General features: G+C 36.0%; 1 protein-coding gene across 2 annotated transcripts in view; it reads right to left on the minus strand.

The window, feature by feature from the left end:
* Positions 1-18205, minus strand: part of DENND1B (DENN domain containing 1B) — a 150675-nt gene that overhangs the window by 24884 nt on the left and 107586 nt on the right. For both annotated transcript variants that reach the window (XM_058030591.1, XM_058030590.1), the window contains 5 exons: positions 16910-17035; positions 8908-9009; positions 4996-5086; positions 994-1034; positions 70-138 (listed from right to left, as the gene is read on the minus strand). In XM_058030591.1, coding sequence (XP_057886574.1) covers positions 70-138; positions 994-1034; positions 4996-5086; positions 8908-9009; positions 16910-17035 — 429 coding nt within the window. The remainder of the gene's footprint in view (positions 1-69; positions 139-993; positions 1035-4995; positions 5087-8907; positions 9010-16909; positions 17036-18205) is intronic.

The following is an 18205-nucleotide window of genomic DNA, read 5'->3' on the forward strand; positions in this document are numbered from 1 at the left end:
GAGAGAATGAGAGGTTGTCAGAAATCGCAGTATTTTGATGTATTATTTATTTGAAATAGATGATCTTACAAATTTATATGCTGTTTTCACAGCCGGAGTGGCTTTGGTCATTGCTGTGTTGATCAGTGCACCGCCTTTCTGAAATACACAAAAAATGTATTTTAGTAATATTTTAACACAAGGCAAACCTTAAGACAACAGCAAGGAAAAATAAACTGTGTGTGCTGTGAAGAAGTAACAACCCTCCTTTGAAATGGGCAAGAGCAAGCACAGCTGTGTTTCCTCCCCAGCCTGCTGTCTGCAGCTACACAAGGGTTACAGTACGTCATTCCACAGCTGACACATTTATCAAGGCACTCCAACAGAATGATGGATTTTCAGTCTTCATTCACTGTTACCATTTCAAAATCAATTCAGATGTTAGGCTATTTTTCATGTGTTCCTATCATATTTATTATGCAACTAAAAAAACTTTGACCTGACAGGAAGAACTATCTCGTTTAATCAAACAAGATTTCTCTTAATCTAAAATAATGTATTTTATTAATGCTGCAGAATAACAAGGTTATACCAAGGGTCCTGTACTAGTCAAATGGCTCAAATCCATATTAACAAAATTGCTATTTACTAGAAGGGATAAGCTTCTTATCAAATTGTCACACCTAATTCAGAATCATGGAATGCAGCATGATACAGAAAGCAATGCAATCTTAGACTACACAGACATAAAAAACATGCATTTTGGCATTTGTTTTGTGTATGGCAATTTTTTTTAATTCTTCTATATAAAAACTCAAACAATTTTTGCAAATACTATGACTTGGTATTTCTTACAGAATGTACTTACATCTTTCTCACAAATGAACAAACTTTTACCATTTTCCCTACTGGAAGTAGGGAAAAGGACTGAGACCTAAAGGACAAGGTGGCCATTATAATTACTTAATCAAGTTTACAAATTCACTCTATATAATTACTTAACCAAGTTTATACCTTCACTGTATGCATCCACTGCTGATAAGATCTTGAATTTCCTGAAAGAGAAATGTCAAATTAACACAATCAAACATACATTCAACATTTTAAATGCTGCAACCCTCTTCACTATCAGAATAAAAAATGTACTTAGAGGATTACTTATTCAATTAATTCTTTCCAGATAGACAAGGAATGTAAAGATAAGAGTGTGTGTACACTAAGAAAGAAACTCAGGAATCTCTTATTGCTTGTTTTCTATTTCCTTTATAAAAGCTTGTTTTCACCACACAGTTTTTTATTCCAATTAAGGTAAAAAGCGGAATCAAAATGATGATAAGGTAACATGCTTTAAGAAAGTATAAAAAGAAAAACACTAACTCAAAGTAGAGAATAATGTATTAATTGCATTCAAGCATAATGATCCCTCTGGGCAAACTTTCAAACACAAAAATGACATGGACTCCAGAAGGTACCATGCCAAGGTATGAACATGAGAAAAGTTAAAGGGTTATGTCACAACTATATATTCCTGTGGAGAAAAAATCCTTTTAAATTATTAACTGTATCTACTTTCTTTCAGAACGAAAAACCTCTAAAGGCAAGTGAGAGCTACTGACTTGTGTGGGACCACTGAGACTAAACTGGCCACAAAGGAGCACCTTAAATTCTACTTGATGAAGTCAATACTGCTTCCCAAAGGTGCTTCAGCTGGACAACAAGATTAGGTCCATGATCCCTGAGAAAGTTTTAGAATACATCAGTCACTGGAATACTCCAGTACTAAGAGCTGCTACTGACCCCATAGACGACATTCACTTTGACAAGAATGCTCTAGTTTCAAACAGTTTGGCCATGTTGAAAGGACCATACTGATATAACCTTACAGACTTTAAACAGCTTTTAAAACTCAAGTGTTCCCATAATCCACTAACTAATGCATAGCAAGAATTATTCCAATGGCTAATGAAAGTCAAAACATACTCCTAGAACATTTCAGAGAACTAACTGGATCATTGGAAAAGGTATTCCCAGTCTTGAAGATGAGGTGAATGAGGTGAAGCAACATGAGCTCTTTAGGCTCACCATAGGTACTTCAACCCATTCCACTCAATTTTTACAAGCAATTTTAAGACAGCCAGACTCTCAGGAATGATGGCACAAATGAAAGCAATGCTTGCTTAGAGAGTAGAGACCCTCATGATCATTTTGATTCCATTAAGAATGGCAAAGAGCAACCTAAAGCAGGAACAACTAATTTTTCATTTCTTTGATGTGGTTCCCTAGAATTGTCAGGGAAGGAAGCACATAAATGACATGTACAAAGTGAAATCTAACCACTGCTGGGATGTTAAGGATATTGCACTAACCATAAATGCTTTCTTTAACATGGTATTTTGTCACTTGAAGTCTTGTCAACAATGTTCACATATCACCTGTCTTGAGGTGTCCTTAACTCTCTCCACAGCTGATCTTTCTCTGTCACAACCCGACTTAAACAATTAATAGAAACAATAAATAGCATCACAGCAAATGACCAAGTTTAATGTTCATCTAGTCATGTAGTGACTCTTCAGAGATGACAATCAGAAAACAGATACTTATCTACAGACAGCCATGCTAACATTGCATTCCCTCAGCAAGAGCTGAACCTCCTGAAACCCTAGCAAAAAAAATCTGAATTCTTAAAACAAATTACCATTACAAGGGAGTTTCAAATGTTTTTTTTTTTTTTTTTCAGTTTTCCTTCTATTAGCACCAATGATATTAGACCAATAAAAAAAAAAAGGCTGCTGTGGTAAAGTTAATGTAATTAAAAATTAATTAACATATTCTACAAGAAAACTGAGTGCTAAACCAATCCATCACTATATTCTTGTATTGAAAAGCTCTTGAGAACAATACTTATATAGAAAAAAAATAAGAGAAAATAAAATTTCAATTATAAAAAGTGCAACTGTAATGAAGATGCCTCACAAGTTTATTTTCAGATGTAGACACAGAAATAAGTTTTGATCACTTTTTTAATTGTTTGTTTACAGCAAATCATAAAAAAAAGAAATTTAAGATTTATTCTTCAATTTTCTGGTTTAGTTAAACTTGTATACGTGCACAAATGCAAATTTAGAAAGAGATTACTTAAAAAAACACTTTCTATTTGAATTTGATTCAGTACTTTATAAATTATACTGTCTACACTAAGAATGTGTTCACCTGTCCTTTTAACAGCTTGGAGCTAACAGTAACTTTCTGTGACTTTTCTGAAATCTGGGTTTCACCTGTTTTTTTCAAACCCTGGGCTTCCTGCTGAAGCTGATGGGAGTTAAGTCCGCAAAGAGATCATAGTTCTACCCCATTAGCGTCACAAAATGTCACCTTCAATTGCACACATATTGTTAGCCCCGCACTTCATAACAATAATGAGACAGCAGTTATGTAAATACTGAGTATGTGCCCTAAGCAATTTGTCCACAGCCTGGCACTATCAGCTTGTCTGACTTGAAAAGCACACGGGCAGTGCAAGGCAGCCCAGCGCCGCCAGCAGAGCTGAGCGGTCCCTCCTGAGCAGAGCCAGGTGAGACACAGTTCACAGCCTGCCAGAGCACAGCCAAGAAACAAGCTTTATCTAACTTCCACTGCAGTTTTATTGCAGCCTCCTGACCCCTAACTGCAGTCAGCAAACGAGCTCTGAATACTGACATCACCTATCTGAATAATGGATGCTCAAAGTCTCAAATCTGCTTGCAGAGCGGCGTAACTTACCCTAAAATGGCAGGGAAGAAGTAAATCTCTGTAAAACTTACCACAATTTGATCAAGGAACAAAACCTCAAATTATGTGCTAGATCCTAGCACAAGACACAGAAGGCAGAAGAAGGCAGTGAAAATTTTGAACAAAAGGAATTATGCACTTGGAGAATAAAAAAGTTATTTTTTCATGAGGTGCAGATGGCTCTGCAGCACTTGATAGTTTCTCTGTGGGGGCCAAATCCTCTCCTCAATGTGTCCCATTCAAGGACAGTCTTGCAAAGGAAGTCCATCCAAAGCTGCCATCTGCACCTCAGTGGAGTTGCTCAAATCACATAACCTCCATCTACTGAGGAAGCTTCTCCACAACTTTCAAGACTAACAATAAAATAGCATTTGTACAGTCATGCATATACTGATCCTATCTTTTGATACCATCCCTTACACCTGGGCTGGTTTTGGCTACAGTAGAGTGAGCAGCTGTGTGGTGCTGGGTTTAAAACATGACAATACCCAAAATAACAATAAACCTGTCCTAAATGTTTAACAGGAAACCACTCCATAAACCTGTAAAAATCAGCACTAGATTCAGGATGCACTCCTCCACATGGGTTAGCTGATGTGAAAAGTGTTGTAACAATTGTTAGTGAACACAACTGAGGCAAACAACATAAGAAATAATTTTTTTGTTTACAAAGAAGATAAATTTCCATGTCCCTTCTCAGATCATATATAAAAGTAAAAAAGCTTCTGCTTTTTTTAGAGTAACACGTTCATTGGAGAAAGCAGATTTCCCTGAACATTCAAGACATCACTGTGATTTCCGCACTGCAGGAATAAGTAGATGTGAAAAGAAAATGAAGCATTAATGGAAAAAATAATTACCTAGAAGTTAAACAGCACAAATGTCAAAGTTATTTTGAAAATACAGTTTATACAGAATATACAGTTAAAAATGTAAACACTATAGTGATATCTCACCCTACACTGAAATATTACTTCACAGGATTAAACACACATATCTAATATTACACACATCTAATATTACACATATATCTAATATCACATATTTAATACACTGGTGTAACTAGATACATAATAATGTGTATCCCAGCAGTGATTTGTTAAAGGCTAAAACCTTTCCAAGAATGAAGGGAAACAACAGAACAGTAAAAAGATCAATGATGTTTAAAACTTACAAAACATCATGAGGACATCATGTCAAACAGTTCCCAAAGAAGTGTCAATGAGTACTCCCAAATTAATTCTGTACCTCCACAAAAGCCTCCTGCTGTGATTTCTTCTTCAAAAACATCAGAGAATCCTCTTCCTGCATTTAATTTTGATAGCCGACCATCAATAAACTGGAGGTGAAAAACAAAGGGTCACACACACTTTGTTGTCTCTCCTGTTGCTTCACAGTTTTAGAGTTTTAAATGTGTCCATTATAATGGAAGCTGTATGTTCAAGACCATTTATGTCTTAAGGATAATACACTGCTCTCAGATGGACTTCACATCTTTACACAAGAGCAGGTGTAACTATGAGCAGCAGGAATATAGAGTACAGATCAAGAAAATTATTTCTATTTTCTGTATTTTTCTAATGGAAAGAAAATAATTTATTTCCTTAATTAATAGTAACTCTGGATTTCTCATCATAACCATATAAAGGTCACCAAGCCATTCCCTGATGTCCTGCTGTGAAATCATGGCTCCTTTTAAGCACTAACCCTTATTTAGGTGCATCTACAGATGCATATTTCAACAGTTATCCTCATGTAGAGGTTTCAGCTGCAAGACCACATGAAATTGCAGCTACAAATAAGTGCACATACATAGATGAAATGATCCAAGTGTGTCAGAGAAAGTCAAAACTAGAAAATTAATGATTAAGCCACTCAGAAGAGATGAATACATTCTTTTCAAGAATTATCAGGCTTAGAGGCAGTAGAACAAGCACATTCCTATAGATTTAAAATTCTTTCAAGAAGCAAGCCCTCCCTTTTTGTTTTGGAAAGGCTAACTCAAGTCTGACAGATAAAGTGAGAAAGCAATTTTCCAATTACACACTACATCTTCTAGCAAGAATTATGAGTTATTCACTTATTACACTGGTACTAAACAGTACATAGGAATGAACCAGAATTAATTATTGGGCTGTATAATTTTTTATGACTGATTATCCAATGTCAGTGACAATCTGATGCCTGCCAATGAACAGACTAGTTACATGAAAAAACAACTTCCTCAAAGTACAAAAATTCCAGAAGCAAGAATAAGGTAAGCATGAAGATATTTCTCTCTTCCTTGTCTAAATTCCTTCTTATTTCTTCATTTTAGTCCAAGCTGGCCTTTTTCCAAATAGGCTGGTTCATGGTCAGACCACTGTGGGATCACTGGATTATTTCACAGTAAGAAAATGAGATAAGAGCACCTTTAGCTACCGCTGTAGAACAAAAAAAAAAAGCCAAAAACAACAACCTCCACTCCCATCCCTTCCTTTGAACTGTACCACATTATCTCTTTGGGGAAAGTTATGAATTCATTCCATACTATAAACTAGCATAAGATTTATGGACATACTCATCATCTGGTAAAATCCTATCAACAGAAAGCTGAGACACTGACTGAATATGAGAGGGTCACACCAATTGAGTATTTAATGTAAATACTGACAAAGAGAACTGTTAGCAAAAATATACTGGAGACATTATTTAAAAGAAATGATAAGTGTTATTAGTGGTGGTAGTAGTAGTTGGTACTTTTGAGTAATTTACTGTTAATGGTTGCACTTAAACTGCTACATGAAAAGAATAGCATGTGGAATTACACATAAAATTTATGGGTTTTCTCTTTCCATTTTTCAAACCCACACCCTTCAAACCCACAGACTGAAAAATCTGGCCCTGCTCTTCCAAGAAATATATTCACTTTGAGGTCCAAAGAACCCTTGGATGACTACCTCTTTCAATGAAAAACTAGCAATTTTGTTACCCTTGGATTTTAAGGCGACTAAAGACATTATCCTCAACTGATTTTGAGTTTTAAAACCAAAAGAGAGACTACATATATACAGAATACCCAAGTAATTTTATCAATTTTAAAACCAAACAGTTTTTAGAAGCAAAGAAAACATCATAAATGTGATTTCCACAAAACAACAGCTTATATTTCACAAGAAGAGAGCTCAGCTCATAAAGATGGTAAATGAAATTTGAATTACTAACAATTTTCAAAGGTTTCTGATTTCTGCATTCATTAATTATTTTTCTAAGTAACACTTTCTAATAACATGTTAGGAAAAAATCCCAATAAACATTGCAGATTACCTTGCTGACATAAGTACACTATTTAAGGAGATAATTTGGCATTAGGCTTCAGGCTAGTTCTAAGAATGAATTCATATTTTCCCCGGACACTCATGACAACTATTTGACATATTAGATGCAATTATTAATTACTATGTTTGCAGCTTGATACAAAGGTTAGTTACCTTCCATGATAACCAAATTAAACGGACAAAGCAGGGATTTCATAGAACAGCACAAATAAAACTCACTTGTCAATTATGGCAAAATGGGTGTATTTAAAGTACCAATTTTCTGCTTGGTCTAGGTTTAAGGCTGCCCCTAAGAAATATTCTCTATTTAAAAAACTTTCAGAGCAGAATAAAATACAGTTTGGTCTCTTTGAATACAAACAACTTTGAAAACAGCTCATTTGTCAGTGGGAAAAACTGGAGAAGATGCAGCTGGGCTGAGGATTAACTGAATAAGTAGGAGTAACCTTTGCAACAAGAACCAGAGGAATAAAAAAAAACTACTAGTACTATTAAACCACACACATCATCAAAATTGTTACTATTTCCTAATCCTCTATTATTTCCTTCACTTGAAATAAAATTAAAACAAGCTATAAACAAATTGTAAACTGATTCTGTTTAATTGAACACATTAAAGTGTAATGGGTAAGTACAGAGCCAGCCCATTCATGGCAGCTAAAGGTTTTGTTTCAGTACTGCCAGTGTGATAATGTTTTAGAAACATTGCTTGTAAGCAGCTTTTTATTAAGAAAATTTCATGCTACCTTATTGCACAGAGTAAATCACACTTCCATCAGTTACTTCTTCCCATTTCTATCCAATCAACCAGACTTCAAAAGGTTTCAGATTTCTTATTGCTTATTTTATATAACCACAGTAAAATTGAAGGAGCCCCATTTGGTGATCATGTTTTCAGGGGGCTTGTATAAAATACCATCCTCACCCAAATCTTTACAATAGACACTAACCTCTGATTAACACCAAATGCTTTTTAAAAATTAGAAGATTCTACATATAATAGATTTCCCTAATCTATCATGGTTGTTTATCTTCAAAGAAGTCCCCTTGATTATTTAAACATGAACTCTCATGTATCAATCATTCCAGGCATTTGCAGGCAAATATATATTTTCATGAATCTTCTCATTTCATTCACATTTTCCTTGATTTTCATAAAAGTCTAGTGATAAGTTTAACACCCTTTTCATGCAATGGGGTCAACTGATGAAAAGAGAGAAGAGTTAAAGAATAAAATCAAAGAACAAAATCTATTTCAAAGACTGTAATCAAACTATAACTGAGCTGTGCCCAGATATTCAACAATTTGTCCTCTACTAATTCAAATTCTGCTTTAAGAGGTCAGCTAGAATACTGTTTAGACCACCCCTATAGCTCAGGTTTGTGACATTCTCTGTGTGCATACTTCAAAAAGCCTAGAAAACAAAACTGCAGTTGCAGGATGAATCCAGTTTTTAAATAAAGACCAGTGAATTCCAATTTAAGTTAAGCACTCTGCTCTTCAGGCTCTTTGGGCATGAGCCAAGAGAGCTGAAAATGAAGTTCAACCATCAAGCTGGGAGATCCCTGATTTTTCTTGTTTAGTTGGGTTGCTGACTGGCTCTGCAGAGATGCTGCACTGGCTCTGCACCCTGGGGTTATTTTTTTGTTCAGTTTCAGCACCACTCCTTTGAACTATAACTGCAGACATAAAAATACAACAAATCTGGGATGACTGTACCCAAAGTACTTGTATTTAGATTTCAGTCCAGACTTTTGTAGGCTGACAGAAAGGAAAATGTACTTAAACACAGATCTGTTTTAACAGAAAATCCTTAAATATGGGCCATTTGCCCTCTTATACCTGTTTAAACAGTTGAAGATTAACAGCTGTTTCCAGGAACTGCTTAGTTGTACTGGAACGATGCTTCACAAAACTATTCTCACAAAAAGTTATAGGCTCTCCCTAAAAATGAAACAGGAAAAGTTAGGATGGTGAGCATAGATATATACTGTAATTCAGTCCAAAAATATGTGTCTGCACCAAATTAATTCTATATTTATTCTACCAAGACATGAGAAGATTGATAAATACATTGCTGATTTAACAGGAAATGATTGAAACACACATCTATTTTATTTTTACATAAAACAAAGGCTACAAACTGAAACATGTTTATGAAAAAGGTTTAAACATTAACACTTAAACAATAAAACTTATTCTCCCACATGGGAAAAGTGCAGAACCCTTGGATGATGAAAGAAGATAAACAAGTATTCATTGAAAAGTCAGAGCTTGTTGCAAAAAACTGAAAACAACACTCATTGAAAGAAAGAAATGTTAATGAAAATCTTTATAAACAATCAGATTCTTTCCTCTGTTTAAATGAAATTCCCTAATTTCATTTAAAATTTGCTGTCTTCAGTGTGCACACACCACTGGATGTTCCTGAGGAGCATTTCTCCAATTTTCTTATTCTTTTCCATACTTTGTGATAAATACTTGAAGCTGTTTGGCGGACAAGTAATTATGAAGTTTGCGTGGCAAGGAAGGTACACAATCAGATTTCACTGTAAAGCTGAAAGGCCTCTCACCCAAATTTACAAAACCAAAATGATTACCAGGCTAGTAACAATTACCAAAGATCTGAGACACAAAACTTGGAATGCCACAACGTGCCCCACCCACATCTACCATCTGAAATTTTACTATCCAGAAGCTGCATCTCCAGTGCAGTCCCACAACAGCATAAAAGATACCTCAGCCACTAAGAAAGATCAAAGGCAGCTGCTGCACTGACCTTCACAACAGCTCCAGCCACTTTAAAGACAAATGCATTAATGGCCATGATCACCCCAGCTTTGTGCTCCTAACCCTGTTTAACTCCAATGACACATGGCACTTCTGCACTTCATCATTCCAGCTGACTGCCAGGAGCTGCTTCCAGAGTGTCACCAAGCACTTTCTCCAGGAGACTTAGCTGAGTTTGCTGGAGCAGTTGTAAATTATTTTCAATTCATCCTTACACCTTGTTTTTAAATTGCTCAAGTGTGACCCAAGGGAATGTTGCAGTAAAGCCACTGTGATGTCATTTTAAAATCTATTCTTATACTATCAAAAACTTCCCTTTTTCCAAGTCTTTCTTTTCTTTCTGACCTAGCAAAGTATTTAAGTAGAACAACAAGTCTTGCATCCTTACTTTTTTATGGAAGCTGATTTATAGAAAACATCTTTCACTGGAAGAACTAGAGCCTTAGATGTGCACAATCATTGCCCTGTCCCAGGGTAGCTCAGTGCTCTGAAACACAAACTCAGCTCAGGACAACACACAGCACTGTGTTCATCAAATCTCCAGAAGCACTCAAGTTATTCCCCCTACTCATCCCAAAATAGCTGGTGAACATTGTACACATGCAGGGCATGCTGGATCTGCCAAACAGCCTGAAATATTTGTGGTACTTTAAATGGCACTGCCTTCCTGACCCACTTTGCATTAGCTATTCTTGAGCTCCTAAAGACTCTTGTCTTAAGAAGATGACCCCAAGCTACTTAGCAAATCAAAGTGCATCAAAACAAATGGAACAGTCACATAAGACATAGTATAAGACAGTGCTCCTGAGGGCAGACTCTCTTCTCAGTTCTGTTGCTCTTCCAAGAAATTTCAAGGCAGTAAATTAAATGAACTCCCTATAAATACATACACACACACATATATATAATATTTATTTAATTATTTGTTGTTGTTACACAAAGGAAGCACTTCTGGATACAGAGGCTTTGTAGAAGTGCAGCTCTGACTAGATGATGGCTCATGACATACTAGGAAACATTAAATTTAGGCATAAAGAGAGAAAGAAAATATTTTCAAATTAAACTATTTCATAAAATAAAAGCTAAGCTATGCTTCCTTGTGCCAGTCTCCCAGTTCTCTTGGGACAGATGAAAAAGGAGAGGTTATCTCCCTACAGGAGAGAAAACAGGCACGCTGGCTCTGCCCTTTCACACCAGCCAGGGAAGAGAGAGCAGCCAGCCAGTTCTCCTGACGGCCCTTCTTGTGGTGGAGCCTTCTAAGAGAACACCAGGAAATGATAGTTCAACACTCCTTTTTAGTGCATGGCTGTAATATTTTCCCAAATACTTTCCTTTAGTCACTGAATGTTTCAGATACCTAGTAAGAATGCATGTACTGGTGCATCTGTTCCCTTATCAGTACAGCTCAGACACAGAATAACCAAAGCTATTTCTTTGTTGAAAATTCATTCAATTCTATAAGGAGTTCACATCCAGAGGTCATACATATTATTTCAACCTGCTGACTGTGAGACTGATTTAAAAATTTGAGTAGGTTTAAAGCTCCTACCTGTTCAGCACTCGAAAATGAGAAAATCTGTTGAAACCTGCAGAAATTCCACATGGAAGCTTTCTCAGGCTATCTGTGGTAACTTTAATGAAATTGCATTTAATAACACTATTAACTCCTAGCTCTTTTATTTGTTCAAGGTTCTCACCAACAAAATTGTTTTCCAAATCTTCAAGATCATTACTTGCAAACACAAAGCTTTTTGAAGCACTATTTAACAAGTGAATTATTGAATTACTATAAACAAACCTAGCTCTCAATGTTTTCATACATAAAGCTTGTACCATTCCTGTTTCAGCAAATACAGCTGACTACCTTTAGAACCAGAGTTTTGGAGGAATGCTGCACTGATATTTAACTGCTCAGCCATCAGCTGGCCCCTGTTGTATTGATCTACAATGTACTTTCAAAACAAGTTCGATCTAAGCCCAGTGGGGACTCTGTACTGAAAAGTAGACAGCTAATACTCACACCAAACAATCTATGCCCAAACATGATATCTGTCCTTCTAACAACAGTTGCTATAGAATTTTCTTCCCCTTTCATAGCTTGCCACACACAGCAGGAATTTCTGAGTCTAAGCTACATTCACATTTTAAGCAAGCTATTTATACAGACCTCAATGGAACATGAAAACTGAGCTAAACCAGTGTGATCATTTTAAAAGGAATGAAAAACCCCTAGATTAGAAGGTGTGTTTGTGCTTTCTAAATCTAGCGATATTTAACTTGAACAAGAAGTAAAAATACTTTTTTATTGCAGAAAAAATTGCCTCACTCTAGCATGACTCATCCCAACTATTAGTTCTATTGCAACAATTAATATAATTTCATTTTGATATTAAAATTCCTCTTCTTAAAAATTTCTGTCATAACATTCAGACATAATGGCCAAGGGGTAACTGAGCATGTGCCTGCGATAATTTACAAATAAATTTTTCCAAAATTTGTAAATTTTTTGCAATCAGCCAAAAAACCCAACAAGATTCAGACATACTGATATTTCTTACAGTTAAACTATACCGAAAACCAACTCCTCTTAGCACAGTAACTACATTCAGAAAAAGACCAGTAACAGTCCTTGACACAAAAGAACCAATATGGTTTTCAACATGTGAAATAGAATTCTTATAGAATTCAAATAAATAGGCATAACAGGTATTACAAAGGGTGTTTCTGGATTTAAACACCAATGATGTTCTGCCATTTCATTACTGTATCCTGCTGTACTTTTTATACCTAACTCTTGGGGCAAAGGTAAACAACTCAATGCCCACTGCAAGAGATATCTGCAATTTTGAAATTCAATTATAATCATTTACTATCTCCTCATCCTCAAATAATTCAGGTGTATTCTGAATAATTTTTTCCAATAATAATTTTACTTATTTTTTTGTATTATTCTGATTCATTGTAATTGAATACAACATCTGATGTCACTGCTTGTCAGTACTGGCCTAAAGCATCCCGTTAACAATCAATTAAAGAGAGGTCAGACAGGCTGTGCCATCTTCACCATGAAGGTTATCCTGGTTATCTCCTATTCCCTCCCTGAACTCCTACTGCTGAGCATTCCAGAGCAAGCCAGCAGCCTTTGCTCTTCATTTCATTTCTGATGAGTGATGTCAAAGCCATCACAACTTGAAACAAAGCTGTTCTGGTTTTATTTCTTTTAAGATCCAGAGCTTCAAGGCCTTTATCCCCAAAAGAGGGGAAATTACACTCTATCATTGTAAATATTCTTATATTCGGTATTTTTCTACTCCTTCTCTGTTCTCTTATCTACCACTCCCTCTCCAGACAGAATTCTTTTAAAGAATTCTTTATGTCACATATTATTTTATTAACTGACCATATTGCATATGATTTATGAAAAACATGTACTAGCCTTTGCCTTCTTCTGCCCATGTACACGCAGGAAGAAGGCGTAAAGTAAAATAGCTGGGAAAAACACATCACACATAACCCGATAGCAAAATGACACAAACTTCACAACTGCCCTATTTGTGTCTATGTCCCACTTATGCCTTCAATTCTGAAACATGGAACATGCAGTATTATACAGGAGAAATCCGCAAATTTCTTTGGACTACTCAAAGAAATTAGGAGCAACACAACGTTCAAGGCTAAGTTGTGGGCACTCAAAGTAAACAATATCTCAAAATGGATTGCAGCCCTTTATGTGAAGGAGACCACATACAAAACCACTACAACTCACCATTCCATTAATTATACTTTTTTCTGGATTATTTTTAGGTCATTTACCAAATGACACTAAAGAAATTTTTTCAATCATCCCCACAAACCATGTGTGAGGTGGATTCCTTCTGGATTAAACCAAAGCAGAGTTCCAGCTAGTCATGGGTATTCAGCATTCAACACCAGACTAGAACCAGAACCCCAGTGAAGGCAGAAATGGACACTGTGTGAATGTCAGGTCCTTAGCACTAGCTGGGCTGCTTTGCTTTACAGATACACTCCTACTACACAATATTTGCTAATGTAAAGTGTAGCATATTAAAAAGTACTCTTAACAGTTATATCAATGTGACAGGTTAATTTAGTAATTATTAAATCAGAAAAACCAGCTATTTCTTCTTTTACTGGATTAAGTGTTTCATTATCATTTAATATGCACAAAAATTATTATAAACTTTCTCTATTACATGTCATATTTCCTGTCTGTATTGGAGTAGTCAGATTTTCCATATGGTCCTTTGGAGGCCCACGAACTCTCTGCAAGACCCCTGAAGATTCCCATTTTGCCTTTCACCAATCATTTTTTTCAATAATTGCTAGACGTTTGTCCAAGACATATTGCTATACCGGGGAGAATCTGTCCTGTGCTGCAAACAAACAGTTGCACAGAATGAGTGTTCAGTGTGATGAACAGCGTTTGGAGTGAAGTGTTGGATGAGTACAGACACTATTAAAGCTGTTCTTTACTCAAAGTGAATATTAATGACAGTTGTTTCATGTTTCAAGTTGAAATCATACAGGACACACTGTTGCAAGGAAAATAGTTCACTTAGACATATTTTTCAACTTTAAAGCAATTGATAAATGTCCAAATACATTATTTTATTTTTCACCAAGAGATTTTTGATCCTCAGAACTGTACCCCAAAACACCTTAGTTCTTGATTTTGAAAATATAAGTTTATTTATAGCAAGAGTATTTCAAATCTATATGGAAAATATTTTTATTTAAGTGTTACCCCTACAAACTTTCTACACAAATACTACTAGAGTTCCTGAAAGAATGTAAATTAGGTCTGTAGCTGTGGTTTAAATTACCTTATTAGACCTGGCACCACAGACTCCAAAACAAAGGGAAGTATTTTCTTTGCAATAGCAGTTACCAAGCTTTGAGACTCTTGACAAATATTCCTAATACAGCCAAATGTGATTTGATTTTTTCAGCTTTCCAATTCACAAAGGAAAAGGCAAATGGAGAATGAGGTGAATAATCATGTGAAAATCCTCTTAATTTCTACTAATCCAGAGTGAAGTAAATTTTTCTTTCACAATAAAAATTCTGTGAAATACTGAATTAGTTAAGATTATGTGAATGCTCAAAATAACAGTTACAAGGGGGCTTTATTTATTTTTAAATATGCTTTGTCTTTGAACAACTTGATATCAATCCAAGATATGCTAGTATTTGCCAGCAGACTTCTGCCTGCAAAGATATTTTGAAATAACTTGTCTTTAAAAAAAAAATCAGGCCACAATGGTTTCATAAATATCTTTCTTATATGCAATCAGCGGAGCCAAAACCACATAAATCTGCACAAGAAAATAATGCAGAAAGAAAGACTTCAAAGGTCATTTTGACAAATGTTTGCCAGTTGAAATGATGCACAGTGCACGGTTTCCAATACAGTACAAATGTAGATCTCAGATATGCCAACAGCTTAACTGAAATAAAATGGGAACCAGTTAAAAGGAGAGCTCATTTCAAAAGAGATGCTAACCAGGTTGCTAAAGAACTTGCACATTCAGTTCCACATTTACCAAAACAAAGGACTGACAGAAGCTTATTTCTGGTCAGACTAGAGCTAAGGACAGAAGCAGACTGACATCCTTCTGTTTGCACATATCCTAAGTGTCCAAAAGACACTTTTTGACTGAACAGCTCTTACTGCAAGCTGCCATGAGTTGGCATGGACTAGTGTCCTCACCTTTAGACTAAGGAGAGAACTACATTCAGGTGATGGCACTATGGAATAAAGGATAACTATCTGTATTGTTGAAATGAATTTGTTTTATTGAAGCAAGCAGTGTGTTGAAACCCAGCGATTTCTAGAACAGGTGCAGCCCTTTCTGTATGAAATGCAAATGGAATTTCCATATTGTAAGAGAGCTGCTAAACACCAACACGTGAACTAAAGCTGTACATGAGACTGCATGCCTGCATGGGTTACCTGCCCTCCCACAACAGTGGCTCCCAATGGCACAGCTTTGTAGCTCCTCTGCAAAATGTCCATGGCACAAAAGACTGCCTGGAAGAGAACCACTTGGGGAGAAGGAAGACCTAAGGGCCAAACTGTATTTTAAAGATCCTCCCAGTAAAGCCCTCTTCTGGAATTAATAACTATCCTATCCATTTCCATCAAGGAATACCACAGGTCCTTAGAACGCTCTTCCCACCCCCAAACAAATATCCACCCATGCTCCACACACCTACCAGCTTTACTAACTTGTAAAGTGAGGATGATTTTCAAGTGCGGATGATTTTCTCCTGTCAAATCTGAATTTATCTAAATCCATCAGACAACCAAACATCCAATCCTCAGAATCTGATTCACTCAATGTCATCTCAGTGCATTTGATCAAAGCAACCACTACCAGTAGTTTGCAAGAAAAATAATCTGGACTGATGGATGAAATTAATCTCTAAATTTTTTCTGATAACTTACTTTATCTCCAACTCAATATGTGTCACCTCATTATTTAGAAATTATGAAAGCTCATAAAACATTATTCAACTGAATACCAGCAAAATGTGAAAAATACAAATTCGGAGGTTCTGATGAGATGAAATAAGTTTTCATTTCTCCTGTCTTCCATGTGTAATCAAAATAAGTATATAATAGGAGTGATGCATGTTTGACTCATATCTGGTTTCTGCTAGGAAAGAAGCTTCTGCCCTCCAACACAGCAAAATCTCCGGAAAAACGATGGAGTCTGAAAGGCACAGCCCCTTCAGTTCTTCACCACACTAAACCAGGTGAGCTGTGTGTGAGCAGCTTCACTAATAAAAGCTGATTTTATACTTAACAAATAACAAAATTGATACAAACAAGAAAATAGCTGACTTTGGATGAGTATTTTTTAGTTCAATTCACTGTCGAGAGATGGTGGTATCTTCCAATTCCTTAGCACAGAGTAAGATTTAAAACAGACTATTCCAGACTGGCATAAAACATTCCACATTTTGCTTGAAAGACTGAGACCCTGCTCCTATAAATTCAAGGAAAAAGGCGACAGGGCAGCCATCTTACTGGTTTGTATCTCAGTGCATCTCTGTAGGATCCGAAGAGTGCTGCCTGTGCCCGAAGGAAGGCCTTGGCCACTCCGTCGCCCGTGGCTGTCGACTGCTTTTTCAGTTTATTTTTCAAGGCCGAGACCTGCGTGACAGAGTGGAACAGTTAAATTAACACCTCAGAAATTGGTACAGCGAGGTATGAACCCAATCAGCAGGCAAACCATAGTGTCTATAGGTCAGCCAAAAATTCATCCTCCTCCTTGATAGCTTATCTTTTTAACTGCAAGGAGCACCTGCTGGCCTGTTAATTGAAATGAAGGCAGGGGATGATGGTAGAGTGCTAATGCAGATTGGTTTATGCTCTCTTTTTTTCCCAAGGCCTCTTGACATAAATATGCTTAATTATTTTACAGTAAAATGCATGCAAGTCACTTTATTGCAGATTTTTGTTCCAGCATAATATGCATTTGCTTGCTTGAATGTAGACAGTTGGATCTGTTTTATTTAAGCTATGAAGGTTTATTTTTAAGGATTCTTAATGGTCACTTACTAGTCAGTGCCAAGGAGTATCTCTTATTTTAGGTCAAATTCCTATCTTATATAATTTCTCATGCAACATGGGAGTACCTGCTACCACAGGCAAATAGTTGAGAAAAGTTTTTTGTAAATTCAGTGTAACACAGCCTACAGAATTGTCCTTGAAGATAAATGTGAAAGGAAAAAAAAAAAAAACCAGCAATTAGGAAGTGCCTGCAGTTTAGAAGAAAAAAAGACCACTGTGATTACAGTGCTTGACTTTTTAAAAGAGGTTTGTGTTTTTTACTTGGCAAATAACAACCACTGGTTAGACAGAATTAGAGAAAAAGAAAAAAAGAAACGGGGGGAAGTTTTAATTTAATAACTGCTGCTTCAACATATTTTGGAGGAAAATCATATAATTCTGGAATTATTACAAGATATGTGGAATTTTACCCACATATAGCCTGTACTCTCCTAATTTCTATCATGAGGGACACCCGGAAAATAAGTCAACTTTACTTACACAGAATACACATTTCTACATCCCTTTGTATTGCAATGTTCCACAACAGGGCATTATTTAAGTCTCTAAATGAAGGAACACTCTGAGTTACTATTTAAAAGGAATATTATAAATACAAACTTATCACCAAAACAGCTTTCATTCTTTTGGAAATATATGCAAGAATGAATATCTTTTTGTTTCTTTATGCAAGCAGTCCTGACTGCTCTTGTAGATGATGATTGTAATTGAAGTGTCAACCTAATTAACAACTAAACTTTGAATAATGCT

The sequence above is a fragment of the Melospiza georgiana genome, chromosome 9, assembly GCF_028018845.1.
Source record: "Melospiza georgiana isolate bMelGeo1 chromosome 9, bMelGeo1.pri, whole genome shotgun sequence".
In the NCBI taxonomy this organism is placed as follows: Eukaryota; Metazoa; Chordata; class Aves; order Passeriformes; family Passerellidae; genus Melospiza; species Melospiza georgiana.